The 16,948-nt window shown below is 32.6% G+C and overlaps 1 protein-coding gene across 4 annotated transcripts in view; it reads left to right on the top strand.

Annotated features, from left to right (window-relative positions):
* The window catches only part of Rpgrip1l (RPGRIP1 like), a 105,272-nt gene that overhangs the window by 14,676 nt on the left and 73,648 nt on the right, over positions 1–16,948 (top strand). For all 4 annotated transcript variants that reach the window (XM_047529262.1, XM_047529263.1, XM_047529266.1 and 1 more), the window contains exons 7-9: positions 8,794–8,899; positions 10,803–10,949; positions 12,245–12,318. In XM_047529262.1, coding sequence (XP_047385218.1) covers positions 8,794–8,899; positions 10,803–10,949; positions 12,245–12,318 — 327 coding nt within the window. The remainder of the gene's footprint in view (positions 1–8,793; positions 8,900–10,802; positions 10,950–12,244; positions 12,319–16,948) is intronic.

Genomic DNA, 16,948 nt, shown 5'->3' on the forward strand with positions numbered 1-16,948 from the left:
AGCTAAGAAAAGATGCATAGCATCAGACTTGTTTAAAAGTACAAAGTGAGCTAAAACATATCCAAAGCTTTATGTTTTAAAGATTTAATTAGGCACAGTGACGCACCCTGTAATCTCAGCTATTTAGGAGTCTGAGGCAGGAGCATCCTAAATTCAAGGCCAACCTCAGCAACTTAGTAAGGCCCTAAGCAACTTAGCCCCTATCTCAAAATAAAAAATAGAAAGGACTGGGGATATGACTTAGTGGTAAAGCATACATGGGTTAAATCCCTAGAACCAAAAAAAAAAAAAAAAAAAAAAAAAAAGAATTTAGAAGATTAGTATAACCTCTAATAATTTATGTGTAAAACTGAATTATATTAGGAAACCCTAATAGCTAGTGACATAATATATTCTCCTAAATGTACAACAAAAGAAACATGAATATTTTTGAGAATTATATTTAAATTTGAACTAAACATATTTAAATTTGCATTAAATATGTTTAAATTTTATTTGATTTGAATGCTGACTTTAAATCAGTTTGATTATTTAGGTTTGACCCATGTTTCCCTAGGAAGAGTAACTGATTTAGATTTAGCCTTCTTGGAAAACCAAGAAATGGTTCCTTATAAGATACAGCACCAGAGAGAACAAGACGACGTTACTGAATATGATGTTCTTAATATAATTGCCAATAGCCATAATTAAGACATTATCTAAATACAAAAGTTCACATAAGCCAGGCTCAAGCTTGAGGACCATCCCTATCTGCTGTAGTCAACAATTAGGCACAAGGTTACCAGGGAGTACCTTCCTTGTTATATCTCGTATTTCCAGACGGTCGGATGGACTATGTTAACTGATCCCCTTTCCAGATGGATATAATCATCTTTGAGCTAGACTTTCAGTGTTAATTGAAAAGGAGATCCAAAAGTCCTTCAATCCTAGGTCAGAGCAGCAACAGAAAGAGAGTGATAGACAAGGACACATGCTTTTCTACTATAAATATTTCCAGTAAGAGTACCAACATGTACATATAGAAGAGTACCTTAAAATCCAAACAAAGGCCTTCCTCAGGGGGCTGTAGTATCCACATAAACAAAATAAGCAGTCTTTTCTGTGATAACCAAGAATTATAAGTAGAAACAAAATTGGTATTATAGGCAAAGGAACTTTTGTTACAGAGGTCAAGGAAATATATCAGTTTTTGTACCCTAGCTCACTAAATTTATAAGTGAAAATTTATATGTCATTTCCTTAGAAAGAAGAATATTTGTAGTGAGTAGCATATCATTTCTTGAAATACTTTTTGAAACTGAAGAAATAAGAAAAAAAAACTTTCAAGGCTTTTTAAAAAAATATGTTTACATGTAGCTCAAAATTTTATGTATAACAGCAATTTTTTGAGACTAATGGAAAACTGTTGAAAAAAATGTTAGGGAGAATATAAAACTTGGTATAATTTACTGTAGAGAAAAATCACAAAATGGAAAACATATTTAAACTTCTCTTTCACGGATGCATTATTTCAGATTTGAAACTCTAGAAGTCTGATCTGGATGTTGAACCCCTTGTTCTCAAACATGAACCTAACATAGTTGTAATCTTCAGAATGGCAGCACTTGATATTTATGGCAAAGAGCCTTTTCATTGAATATTACAGAAACTCTTCATAGTATGTGTTTAATAGACCAGTTTGGTTTGGCATCAGCTTGACATAAACTTTTGGTTATCCAAAGCCCTTAATTGCTTTGAAGTAAAAGCCCAGTGCTGCTCTTTTTTATTAAAATCATGTTTTTTCCTGTTGTTGTGGTCTATTTTGGAAGACTGAGTTGTGATTTTTGCATATGTTCTACATAATGCCTCATTAGCAAAAAATCTTGTATCATTTACAAGTAGCCTGAATGTCTGTGTTGTTTTGAACAAAAATCCATATTAAAATTTAAACAATATAAAAATGCACATTTTCTGCTTATTAAAAAGGCTGTCTTAAATTAAATGCAAAGCAGTAACCAGTGAACACATGTACGTGAACATTAAAATCAGAATGATTTTACCTTTTATTGACTTTTTTAACTCCAGAAATATGTATACTCTTAGCAAGTGTGTAACTAGTTTGTGCTGTGTTTTTTTTTTTTTAAATGAATGTTAAGGTGTTTACCTTCTTAATTAAAAATCATGTAAGTGCCTTAATGTCCCAGTGGAGGAAATTTAACCCATGTATATTTTAGAAACTCTGACTTGCCCTCTTCTCGGGCAGACAGCAGATTGTCAAATCTTAGAACTGAGAGGCCTATTGCAGCCCTGCTGTAAGAAACAGCTTGACTTTAAAGGCTGTCTCTTTTTCCCCTGTGCACAGATGCAGGATTACCTTCTGGCACTCTTAAGTTTCTCCCCAACTTTTCATTTTGCAAAGCAGCAAAAGTGGAGAGAATGATAGGGTGAGCTTCACATACCTTGCACCTCTTAGCGTGTCTGTGAACGTGCCACAGTCTGCCTCTGCATTGTGCATGCATGCTCTTTCTCTCCTCTGCTCCCCTCTTGTCTCTCTCTCCCTTCCTGACCCCTTCCCTGCACCCCTCTCTCTCTCACCCTGTTTTCCTTCCTTTTCTCCCTTCCTCCCTCTCCCATTTGAGAGTTAGGTGCATATGTTATTTCATCCTCTGTACACATATCTTCAAGGAACAAGGGCACCCTATGTTATAGCCATTCTAAAATTTCACCATAATGAAACAGTTGCCCCAGTTGTTCCAATAATGCTATTTATTGCTGTTTTTTTGTTTTTGTTTTTGTTTTTTTGAGTAACGGGTTTTATTTTGTTTTGTTTTGATCTTGGATTCAATCAGAGGCCAGGTGTTGTATTTAATTTTCACGTTATTTAGGTTTCTTTTATTTTAGAATGTTCCCTGCTTTTTTCCAGCCCATTGACAGTTGTTTGCAGAATGCTCCTCAATTTGGATTTGCCTGGTTGCCCAGCCCCCTAATTTAGAGGGCACATCTGGTTGTCTGATGGAAGGATAACTGGGGCCAGAGATAACCATGAAAACATTATAACACAGGGGGATGACCTGTCATTTTAAAAAAATGTATTCACTAAGCTCTCACTGTCATTTTGCATAGGTTAGAATTTGTCCAGTGACAATTATTGCACTCATACAATTTCTTTTATTCCTGTTTCTTATTATTAATATTATCTAAGATTTTTCTAGATAGCACTTGACGTATTTTCCCAATACTTTATACAAAGCACTGAAATTGTCACAAATAATAATATCTAGTGTATTAATATATACATGACAGTGAAGGAGAGTTACACTTAAGAACATCTTAGAAGAAAACAAGTTAAAAGAATGGGAAGAATTTACTCCTTAAAGTTAGATTTGAGTGTTGGCTCCATCACTTAAGGACTCTGGCCAAATTTTACTTCTCCGAGCATCAGTTAACTACCCAAACTATGAAATGAATAGATTGAAATGGGTGAGTGGTTCTCTACTCTGTAATTAACAATCATTATCTTCTTAGGGACCTTGTGTTTCCAAACAATTTTGCCTACTCAGTGGTAATCTGTATTTCTTAATTTAATCATTATTTACATTTTGTATTCATCAAAGACCTATAATCAAATCAGTTATTCCTTCTGATAATTGTGAAAACAGCATATGTTAGTGCACAGGACTGGCATGATCATATTAAAAAATAAGAACAATACAAAACCTTTAGTTCACTTTTTAAATTCTTTTAAAATATTTTTTTAGTTGTTGAAGGACCTCTATTTTATTCATTTATTTATATGCAGTGCTAAGAATCGAACCCAGTGCCCCACACATGCTAGGCAAGTGCTCTACCACTGAGCCACAACCCCAGCCCCTACCTACTTCTGTAATTTAATTGCCAATAAATCAACCCTTCCCATTGGGGTTTATGAAATATTGAATAAAAGTCCCAGATTCCCTTTCCTATTACTGTAAAATCTCTAGTTGAAAATTCATTAAACATGATCCTAAACATGGTTCTTTTAAGAAGATGAGCCAGGATTTGAGTTACTGCTGACCCCAACCAGCCTTTGGTAGTGTCCCATCTTTTTTCATGTGAATGTGATTATATGCATGTAGAGAACTTTAGTACTGTGCCTCAGTTTCCTGTGGTGGCAACAGTAAGGAAGTACTGAGTTCTGATTTATACTTTTTTCCTAAGATCACAGGAAGTTATGATACAGAAGCAAATATACACAATCGTTTTTCCGCTGTAAATGTTTTTCCTTTTTTTTTAAACCCCTATCCCCTGCCCTGTGGTACAATGAATTGAATCCAGAGATGCTCTTCCACTGAGCTACATCCCTACCCCTTTTTATTTTTTAGTTTGAGAAAGGTCTCTCACTAAGTTGCCCAGGCTGGCCTCACACTTAAAATCCTCTTGCCTCAGCTTCCCACAGACCATTGCACGTGGCCTCACAGAGATCCTTGTTTTGCCCTGTGATCTCAAGCAGCAGTTCTGAGCAAAACCATTACTTTTCAAAGAGACTTTCCTTGGCTATTTTAGTGAAGCTTATTCCATTCCATTTACTAGCAGTCTTTGTAGTTCTATTCAAAAGTGGTACCCTTGCTAGTAATTGTTACCTGTGTATCTCTAATAAGAACTGTGAATGGCCTACATTTCTTTCGACGATATACTTACAGAGTCTGACACTTATTTAAAAAAAAAAAGGAATTTTTTTTTTTCGACCCTAAGGTTGTTCTCAGTTTTATCCCCCAGATTTGGTCAGCCTAAAACTATTTCTCAAAAAGATCCTCTGGGGGCTAGGGTTATAGCTCAGTGGCAGAGTACTTGCCTAGCACATGTGAGGCACTGGGTTCGATCCTCAGCACCACATAAAAATCAGTCAATCAATAAATAAGTGGTATTGTGTCCATTTACAACTAAAAACAAAATTTAAAAAAAAGATCTTCTACATTCGATCTCATAAAATATTCGATTTAACTAGTTCTCAGAATCTCAGCCAAGCTTCTGTGTCATAGAGCCTTCTCTTCTAAATGGTGTTAAATACTGTAACATTTTAGTCTCAAAAAAACCTAAATACTTTTTTTAGGTTTCATAATCCTTACTGTAGCAAAGAATGAAATGTTCATGGGGGTGGAGGAGGGGAGTTGATTGCCTGGGGAATGAAATATATGAAACTTTCACTAGAGCAAAGATTTTTGCTTCTTAAGCTTTCATATTAGACTATACATTACATAGCTCTACTGAAAGTTTTTCCTTCTCCAGTGTATCTGAGGTTTTAAGTTTCTGGATTTATTATGGCACCCAGTAGCAAAGCTGGAGTCAAGTGTTTTTAAGGCTTCCATTAGAAATTCCTTTTTCAGAGTTTATTGCTTGACTGTTTCAAATTATATGAGAGAAACTTGGCACACAGGTTGTTGAGCTGGATTACTTTTTTCAACATAAAATCTAATTTATTTCAGTTTGTTTTTAATCTAGAGATGGGCCAACAACTCTTCTCATAGTTTTCAAAGATTTGATCATAATTCTAAATCATATGTCTGTAAAACTGAAAAAGAAAAAGAAAAGAAACAGCATTTTCCAACTTAATTGTTTATGGTTTTTTCAAAAATCCTTGTTGAAAAATGTGAGAAATTTATTTTTACAAAGCACTTAATTAATGTGCTTGGTATCTGTTTGCAAATCATTTCACCATGTGTAATGTAGCATGTACGAATTGGTGCATGAATGTCAGAGTTCATCTGAATATTTTTACCATGTATTGTTCTCTCTGTTAGAATATCATCATTCAGGAGATTTGGTGTTCCTATCATAGTAGGTGGAAGAGGGCATAAAAATATTATGTGGTAAAAATATTATGTGGTGGTCATTTAAAATATTTTTTTACTTTTTTAGTTTTTTTGATAGAACATTAGGATACATTTTGACATAATCACAAAAGCATGGAATATAATTACTCTAATTCAGTCCCCTGCACTTCGCCTCTACTCTCCTCCCTCTCCTCTACTTATCTCTCTGCAGTTTGTTCATAGTTTTTTTTAATTATTGTCTTGATGTTGGGATTCTCTGTGCTATATTCTTACTCATGAAATTAGCCTTGCATCTCTTCTTTAAAGGAGACCAACCTGAGACCTTATCCCAAAGCCTCAATGTCTGTGACTAGTCTCTTAGCAATAACTCTCTAGCTCCCTCTTTCCTCCAACATCCTTCTCACTCTCCTTTTCATCTTACTGACATCTGCCCTCTGTCACTACTACCTTTATCTTTTTCCCATATTTCATCTGTGTAAAAATGTTGAGTCAGTGGTCAGGTTTCAGATGATTTCACTGAATCTATTCCTCTCCCTTTTTTTTTTTTTTAATGGTGATGGTATGGATCAAACCCACGGCCTCAGATGTGCTAAGCAAGTGCTCCACCGCTGAGCCACATCCCCATCCCTTATCATATTAACTTCTTAAAGTCCACACCATATTCATCACATTGCTGGTTTTAACTTGTATGTACTCTGACCCTGCACTTTTTATCTTAACGTGTTACCCTTCTCTTCATATTGTTATCCTCAAAAAGCATACAGTCCTAACAATAAATATTACATGTAAAACCCCTCAAACCGATACTTAAAAATAATTATTAAAGACTTGAAAGTTTTTATCCAAGAATAGGGGTACTGTGTAACAAACTGATAAAGTGCTATATATTATAATTGCTGTTTTCTCTTTTTTTTTTTTTTTTTTTTTTTTTTTTTTTTTTTTTGCGGTACTGGGGACTGAACCCAGGGCCTTGTTCTTGCAAGGCAAGCACTCTACCAACTGAGCTATATCCCCAGCCCATAACTTTTTTTTTTTTTTTTTTTTTTTGGTACTGGGGATTGAACCCAGGGCCTTGTGCTTGCGAGGCAAACACTCTACCAACTGAGCTATAGCCCCAGCCCATAATTGCTGTTTTCTAAATACTATTTATGTCGATTATTGGACATAATTAGTATAAAATGTTTTGTTACTTTTCCTTGCTAATATTTTGAAAAGTTAAACCCAAAGGAGTTTAGGGAAGTATTCAAGAAAGCTTTCACCAATTGAACCACTGAAATTTTCTGAAATATGCTTACTCTTCCTTGTCTTACAAAAATTCAAGATTAAAACGTGTTATTTCTATGACCCTTTTGACTGAATGAATTGTTGAGATTTCATTGTTTGTTACTAACAGTAAGCAGTAGTCATTTTTCAAACATATTGATTCTTCTTAAAAATATTATTTTAAAACAAAACATCAGAGGCCTTGCCTAGACCTTGCCTAGCATATGCAAGGCCCTGGGTTTGATCCCTAGCACTACAAAAATAAAATATTAAAATAAATCAGAGACAACAGAAAATATAAGAAGAGATTTAAAATTAGTTGAATCACATTCTGTCCTTCTGTATCAATAAACTTCACTCATCTTTGAGTGATCAAACAGTAAGTCTGAGGAAAACAGGGAAATTATATCTAGTCTTCTAAATATGAAAGTGTGAATATTTTCTTTAAACTTTATTTAAAATATATTTTTCTCCACATTTTTTAGTGAATAAAAGTAACGTTGAAAGGAATAACAATGAGCATACTGTTGAATATGTGCTCAGAACTGCTAGATAACATGTTTTAGACACATAATTATTTTAACATTGTGTTAAGACTGTACCCTGGGCAAAATCCAGGTTCTTGGACTTGTTTATCTTCTGTGTGAGGACAACTAACTGTCCAATGCCAAAATACAATGAACTTTCAAATATCAAAGAGGAAAATTAAGTATTTCAAGTCCTCAGCTGGTTTACAGATGTGTGAGCTTTGTAGTCCATTTTCTGGTTCCAGTAGGGCATTGTGACAATTTTTCCAATATGTGTATACTAGATAAGTTTTGGAAGTAAAATTGCTTACTTTAAATACTGAAATAATTTTCTGAACTTGAAAAAATTTACATTTATTTTTCCTAAAGAATGAAGTCTTAAAGTCAAGTTTAACAATTTAAGAAATATTTTTTAATGTAAGACATATTAAATTAAGAAACCTTTTCTGTCAGGAAAATAAATGTCTTTTGAAACACAGGTATTCATTTAGATCTATGATTAACCTTTAACAAGATCTTCCTGTTAAATTCTACATTTGCTTTAATCTCAGTAGGAAAAATACAAAATAGTATTGCAGCATATAGAGTTTCTATATACCCTGTGGACATCAAATAATCTCTTACAGCTAAAGGCACATCTGCAACATATTTAAATGCCAGCTTTGGGCATTATTAGTATAAAATGCTAAGTCACTTTTTTTGGAAATATTTTGCAAAGTTTAAACACCAAGAGGAAACTCCAATGAATGATAATCTTATGATACCATTTGCTTCGAGGGAGTGGTAAGAAGATGAATGGCTATATTGCATATTTTTCCTTTAGGGAAAAGGGAGCATGATAGCCCTAAAATAAATGCAAAGTTTGATGGTAGAACCATTGCTGTGCTAAAAGCTAATGGCTTTCATGTCATCTTTTAGGACACTCTAAAATGATTTTAAATCCATATCAATTTTTATAAAGGTGACATTGTCATAGATTTTGAGGAATACCTTCAAGAGTGTGTTTGTGTTTATGCAAGTTCAAGAATGAACTTGGTGGTTTTTAAGTAATAAATTTGTCTTTTATTTGTAATAATCTAAAAACTTCAGTAACCAATATGTCAAGTGTATAAACATTTTTTAAGTAACATTAATTAAAAATATGTGATTCCACCTGTTAACTTGTTTTTTATTTTTTTTTTACTCCTATCTTTTTCTTAAACACAATTTTGAAGGTCAAATATTCGAGATAATGTAGAAATGATTAAGCTTCATAAACAATTGGTGGAGAAAAGCAATGCTCTTTCAGTAATGGAAGGAAAGTTTATTCAGCTTCAAGAGGTACTGTGAAAATTTATTATTATGCATAGATGCAAAAGGTTCAAAAAACAGTGTTCAAATGGTCATAACAAAAAAGTGATTTTTAAAAATCATTCTTTTTTATTCTCAGATGGGTATAATTCCTGTTCATGTATTTTTCTGATTTGCAACTTAATTACTAAAGAAATAATTAACTGCCTAGATTTTTATCAATATTATATCATCCTAAAATATAAAACACATTTATCATAAATCACTTCATGCCATGAAAATTTATTTTTAACTCCTTTTGTTTGAATTCGATTCAGGCTCATATCACTGAAGCTACCACTATATTTGCATACATTTCTAAATATTTATAAAATATATAGACCAGAGATATGAATATGTCAATACCTCGTTCTGTTAAATGCTTCTTTGATGTGGGTTTGGTTTGGGTTTTGTTTGGTTGATCACAAACATTATCAGAAGATTCAAGTCTCTATAATGTCAGTTATCAATGTTTTTAATTTAAACCTTAACAATTCAGTGTGACAGCACTTAGGATTCTTCATCCCCATAGTTGTTTTAACAGTGAATATGACCCTACATGAATGTGCCATCAGAGAGTTCCTATTTATTGGCACTGCATAATTAGAATAGATTCTGGAAATAATGAACTCCAAAACATTCCAGATGAGCAGAATTTATATTAAGCAGTACTTTCTTTGAAGTACTGAGACAAGAAAAGCAATAAATTGATGCAAAGAATAAGGTCATCTGAAGCCTAAATTCAGCTATTGCATTAAATAGATAAATATTTTTCAACCATGCTCTGAGTAGCGCTTTCCATCCTGCAGGAACTTCCTAAAATGCCAAGTAATCACTGCCTTTTATGTAAGTGTGTGAGTTTATAAGAGATACTAATTGGAGAGCAGGAATGACAGTGCTGTCTGCAGATAAACAAAAGGGGAAATGAAAAATACATGTGGTTGAAAATAATTTCTAAAGTGAGGAATTACAAAAGGACTTGAAAAATGATTTTATTTTCTCTTATCAGTTTTGATTTCCATTTAACAGTGACCCCAGGTATTTGTTTATATGACAATAATAACATGTGTCCGCTATGGTACAGGTACCTCCTTTGGGCAATTAACATAGAGTAGATTTGAGAGGTTAAGTCCAACAGCTTCAAGATGGGAAGCCCAGAAGTTGGCTAAAGATGATATTGCATAAAGATAAGAAGACAATTAACCTGAAGTAGCTCAGTATCCATGTTTCTTTTAAATTAACTAAAATAAATAAATAAATAAATAAATAAAAACTTCAGTAGTATGAAAAGACTCTAATTGTGATTACCTTTTTATATAAGAACTATAGTATATGACATTTAAGTATATGTAATTGAATATAAATCATGTTCATAAATAGAACATTTTTTAAGAATTAAGAAGAATTGAACTGTTTTACAGAACTGAATTTTACCTTCATTGTGTTAAAATTAAAAGCTATTTATCCATGGTTGTTTATACAGTGTGGTGGCACATCCTTACCCTTTGAATATCAGTGGTCAGCATTTTTGGCCCTACAGCATTTTTAGACAGCACATCCAACCACTCTAACTGTGGTAAAAAGAAAAAAAAATTTAATTGCTAAAAACAATTTACTTACTGTTAACTATCAACAATTGAAAAAGTAGGAGCAAATAAAGGACAGGAACAGTTCGTATTATGTGCCTCTATGCTAAGATAACCCTTTATTTTCTTCCTCATGTCACACTTAAGAGCATCATCTGTGGATAAGTAGCTCACATACATTGTTTATAATGTGGAGAATAAATTATATAATGTGAATTTCAAGGGTAAATTCACTTACAGAATTGTAATCATTTACTTAAGGCATCATCCAAAAATAATGTTTAAAAATTCTTCTTTTTGTTTTTTAGAAGCAAAAAACTCTCAGGATCAGCCATGATGCCTTGATGGCAAATGGAGATGAGCTAAATATGCAACTCAAAGAGCAGCGTTTAAAATGCTGCAGCCTTGAAAAACAGTTACATTCCATGACATTTTCTGAAAGAAGAATAGAAGAGGTAATCTTCCAAAGAGTTTAGCCATCTGTTGCTTTTAAACTTCTCTGCAGCTAGTTTGAATATGTAAAATAGAAACATTTCAAGATTGTATTTATTTTAAAATTGTAAGCAACATGGGTAGTGTTTTGAGCACAGCAAAATAAAATAGTTAATACAATATATGAGTGGCAAATCTGTGTTTAACAATACTTGCAAATGTGCTGAGATTCACTATTTTCCTAAAGGATTAAATATCCTTGAGTAAAATGAAAACAACACTTTTAAACTGATGACAAATTACCTATGGAACTTAACTTTTTCAACTGTGACATTAGTCATTTGAGATACCAAAACCAAATTGTAAGAATATATCTGTTTCTGAGGAGATGATATTATGTTCTGCAAAATCAGCAATTCCATGAAACTATCCAATTTTTTTTCTAGGAAGTTATTCAAAAACTTCTCTTTCTTTTATTGTTGCTACTCATGTCTCCCAACTAGCACCATCTTTTCCTATGCTCTTATATTCATCTTGAAATTTGTTCCTAAGGACAGTAGAAATTAAATAAGATGCTTGTGTTCTGTTTGGAATTTAGGAGATTCTTTTACTGTCTCTTACTAACTTCAGAAGAGAATTTTGAGAATGGAGATGAATTTTAAGAGTGTTCTGATCATGGGGGAAAATGGTGACTACAAAATACACATGAATAAAACTTGAAATGTTAAAGGAAAGAAATCTACATTTTAAAAAAAATCTACATTTTAGTGATAAAGGTGTAATTCCAAGGTTATTTTATTAGTTTATTTATTCATTTATTCATAAGGTGTGCTACTGGTTATTTGTAAATTCCAGGTAACATGAGAAACTGTGTCTTCAAAGAAAATAGTGACTGGTACAATTTGTTTGAACAGTGAACTTAAATAAAAGGCAATTCATTTACTTTTTATGGGCCAAGTGAAAATTAATACAAAACGAATATAATGATGGAATTCTTCATGGTGAAAAGTGAAAAATATTCTGTTTCCCAGGACTTAACAGCAAGCTCTTAACACATTCTTTATTGAGTTCTGGAACATGTTGCCATAAAGCAGTGCATACGTTTTCTACTAAATTAAAGCAGGAATATTAATTTCATGTTTATTTAACAACTTGAAAAATACCAATGCTGAATGAAATGCAGACAGTATAAGTGGTGTAGTTAGCAGCTGCAATTTAGAAATCAAGAATGAAACAAGCCATCCTCCTCTCATGGTTTTTTACCTCCATGAAGGTTTATATGATAATCACCTAATGTATAATTTTCTTTTAATTTTAGCTGCAGGATAGAATTAATGATTTAGAAAAGGAACGGGAACTTTTAAAGGAAAACTATGATAAACTTTATAACAGGTAAGTCATGATTCCATGTGTTCTTTCATTCTCTGAGCCTTTTTATATCAAACATTTGTTGTCAGAATATCTAATATTTATCAAAGAATCAACAACAGATAACAGGAAATACATCTACTTCATAAAAGAAAAATAAGCTTACAAGGCATTGGTTGTAAGTTTTTTCAACTTGAGCAGTAGTCTTTTGGCCATTACTCAGAAAACCATATTGCTTTGTTGCCAGTAATAACTGGCATCCATTGAATACAAGCTATAGGCTAGCAGACACTACTAAATACTCTACATTCATTTTTTTTTTTTTTTAGTAGATATGCTTTATTCAGAGGTGGTAACAGCCTCCAGCCTCTAGCTTCAGCTTCTGCCCCCAACCAATTTCAATTTTGTCTTCCAAGTCTTTTCCATAGGCCTTTTTATATGCAAAAATTTTTATAACACCTTGGAATGTGCCCAGTTTACAAACAAGAAAGATAAAACAGAATTAAGAAACTGAGATATTTCATAATCTTAAAGGTGTGAAGTAATAGAGCTTGTGTTTGAACCTCTTTTGGTCTCTCCATTGGACCCTCCAGGTTATTAACTGAGAATGATTGTTTTTAGGTGAAAATAAAGGTGTTCACTGGAAATTATCTGAACATTCTTTAAAAAGAGAAACATAGGCTTCTTAACTCAAGATAGATTTTAAGGGTCTGCTTCGATTTGTTTGTTTTTAATTTGCTTTGTAATTATGGTGTTTCAGAAATTAATCCCTTCTGATAATGGATACAAAATTCTACTCCACAACTAAGTTTGACTAAGTGATACTGATATCTCTGTGTGTATGTGCAATTTTTAAAGTCTTTTCAGTATATTATACTGATAAATGATAAATACAAGTTTACATGAAAGCAAATATATATTTAAGTAGATATGTTATAGGTGATATTCATATACTGAAACCTCTGAAAATAGCCATCTGAACTGCAAGTACATCTTTAAATTTTTAACTGTTTTATATGTTATATATTAAATTTACATGTTTTAAATTATCATACCCAAAGAGTGTAGGGATAGGCTTTTATTTTGGTTTACTTTGAAAAGTTACCCAAATTAATGTTAGGCATTATTCCAATGATTTGTGTCATTTATTTGGTTTACCTATTAGTGCTTACTATCTTTGTACAGTAGCTTAATATATTAAGGTTTACCAACAGTAAGATAGCAGTTAAATATATTCAGGGCCCTCCAGGAAAGGTGAACTAGCTAAAAATGTTTTTGTGGGATTTGCCTTGGCCTTCAGTATCACTTGGTCCCAGGGTTTTATTCTGGTCCCTTTCTCATCAACCCTGATTAATTTTACCTAAAGAATTTATTATGTACCCTGTTTTTTTAATTTCTTACTCTATAAAATAATATGTATATTTACAATGATATATGTTTGAAAAATTCAAATGTCTGTATACAAGATTGCACAATACCCTATTAGATGGCAGAAAAGATAATATTATCACTTTGTTTTATAAATGAGAGAATTGAGACTCCAGAGAAATGAAGAGACTTGTGCAGAGTTACATAGCATTTCTGTGACTCCAGTATAAGATTGAGACCCAATTCTTTTTATTCTAAAATTTGAATTACCCCCCTGTGCTTCTCTACATCTCTGATTTTAATTGCATTGGAAAATTGTTATGTGAGAGAGAAACATTCATGAAATAAAGGATCTGTCATACAGTCAGAAATTTTTATTGATTTATGTTTGTCTTAAACATCTTGTAGTTTCAAATAATTTAACATGGTCTAAGTCCAAGCAAGTAAGTGCCATTTGGCTATTACTTCTAAATTTTCTGCTTCTCCCCTATTCAAGAAGTTACTGAACATAATTTCTTGAAATAAAAAACATCAAACTTAGTTGGGAATAATGCAAAAATGGAATTTTGACAAAGCATATTTTTCTCATATTTACTTAATCACCATAAAATTTTATCTTTCCATATTAGAAGATGATCTAAGAGTGTAAATCTGGCTTTGAAGGTTTTTTTCTTAATGTTTTATGCTTCAGTTACATTTTTTTTCCTGTCACACTAAAAACAGAATTCATTATGCTGCTCACACTTGAATTTTATATGAGGTGTATGTAAGTAAATGTTTGTAATAAGTGTCAAAACATTTAATGTCAAAAAAATTAATGTCACTTTAGCACAAAACCCAACAAGTACATGTAATAGTAAATAGAACTACAAAATTCTCTTGATACTATTTTTTAAAATTAGTTTTCAGAAGCATAGTTGGAGAAACTACAAAAATCAACATTGTCCTTAAGATTCTTTACAGCTCTTTTGTTTCGTTGCACTGTTATTCATCACTGCCAACAACTAATGTTCATCAAAAACTACATATACTCCTTGTTTGCTTAGTCATAATGATAGCATGTTTTAAAAAGGAGAGCATTTGTTTGTTATTCAGAATTGGCTAGTATTCAGGAGAAAAATATGATTTGCACATTGCATTCTCATCTTCCTTTCTCAAATGAAATTTTGAATGTGTTTATTACTTGACATATGACATATTAGAGGATCATGTGGTAAGATAAAACCCTCATGTTAGTATTTGGTATAAGCCTGTCTTAATATGCTAAAACATTTTTGATATGAAGCCAAGAAATAAGAACTTTAAGAAATGTTCAATTTAAAAGTTTGGAATAAATTTTTTTGCAATTAAATCTTTCTATTTGGTCACAGAGAAATTCTATACTATAATATGGTAAAGCTGTGTTTCATTTTTGAAGTTAGTATAGTTTTGGGGCCATGTAACTAATGAATGCAATGGTCCTTCAACTAGAATATTTACAAATAACCTGGAAAACATTAAAATGTAGCTTTCACCACACTTTGAGCCTCTGCACGCACGCGCGCACACACACGCACACACATACAACACACACACAACTCACTAACCCCACCATCCAGTTCCAGCACAGTCAGTTTAAGGTTAGATCCAGAGAATCTGAAGGTGATTTTAATGCACTAACTCCTTGAGAGACACTGACCTAATACCTGTTTTTAAAGAGTGTTCATCTGAGTTTTAAAGATGATGGTAACCCTTTTCAGAATTGGGTAGATCAAGTTTTTATGTTGTACTTGTCATCTACTGTTCAGAATTTAAAAGAGCACTGCTGATACCCATAGACTTTCTGTGTTCTGTTTTTATAAAGTGAGCACCTGTCCTCTGCAGTCTTCCTAGCTAAAGTACCTGTGGATTTCTTTACGGATGATTTAAGAGTTTATTCTTCCTCATTTTGCACATTAGGATGCCCTTGAGTTTTAGAGTGAATGAAATTTCTTTACTCAGAAGAAAAGACCTGAGAATGGAGAGGAATTTTTTTACTTTTATTTTGATCTTATCATGTTTTTGATGAAGAGTTTATATTTACAGTATTTTGAAACCCATGATTGCCAGTGGACATGCGGGTGACCACAGGCACCAAGGGCATTCCACTGCAGACTGACATTTTATCACTTTGTAACATAATGTAACAGTGAAATGGGTACAAATGCTAGCTCTCATCCTCTCTTAGTTGTCGCTATTGGCAATATACAAAAACATTTTCATGAATAAAAGGTACTCAAAGACTGTTCTCATATGCAGATTTAATCATGTATACAGCTCTCACAAAGAAAATGGAGCCAGATGTGGTTCACCATTTATAGTTACACAGATGGCTCCAAGCATAGAGGAATACAGTAAATTCAAAAGGAATTCCTCATGAAACTCCAGTGGAATGTAATCCTAAATTTAGAGGGAAGATAGCAGTGGACTAAATTCAGATTGACTTATGCTGATTTACACTAGCATTTTGTGGGTTTGGAAAAACCAGGCTGCTAAATTGTTCTTAATTTAAACACATACAGCTTCTGATGTTTCTGCCAGATTAGCTGTTGGTGATCTTTTTGCTGGTAGTAATGCTATTGGAACACTACTGTTTCTAATTTTTGGCATCTGATATAATGTATAGTTGTGCCTATTTCATCATGCTAATTTTTCTCCGAGTGGTATATGTTTTTAATAATACAAAACACACACACACACATACACACACACATACACACACATATAGGTACTACACACCCATATATATCGGTACTAACATTCATGCACATATGTATATTTGGTATATAGGTATATTGGCCAGACACAGAAATTATATTTGTTCTTTATTTTAAAATGAATTCTTAAAGGATTATTCTTTATTTAGCATTTAAAGTATATATTTTCTTTGGTTTTCATTTATGTCTAGGTAATTGTACCTTTGGTAAAATTAACTTAAAATATTGGTATATCAGATCCATGCATTTTTAAGGTTCCATATGTGAGATGAGAGCATCAATAGAAGAAACAGATGTCATATTTAGAGGAACTTCTAAAATTTCTTTTGTTTTCAAGGTCATATCATTTTAAATGCAATAAAAAATATTCAAAATGTGAAGTGAATACACAATTTTGCTCTTTTGAAACTATGCCTCCCAGAAAAGTATCTCTTTTGGAATAAAACCTCAAGACTTGCTGGGAGCAGCATTAAGGGCAATTTGCAATAATACATTTCTTTTCCATTTACTTCATCATCAGTAGAAAACTAGATTTTTAAATTTTTATTTCA

This window comes from Sciurus carolinensis, chromosome 16, assembly GCF_902686445.1.
Source record: "Sciurus carolinensis chromosome 16, mSciCar1.2, whole genome shotgun sequence".
Lineage (NCBI taxonomy): Eukaryota > Metazoa > Chordata > Mammalia > Rodentia > Sciuridae > Sciurus > Sciurus carolinensis.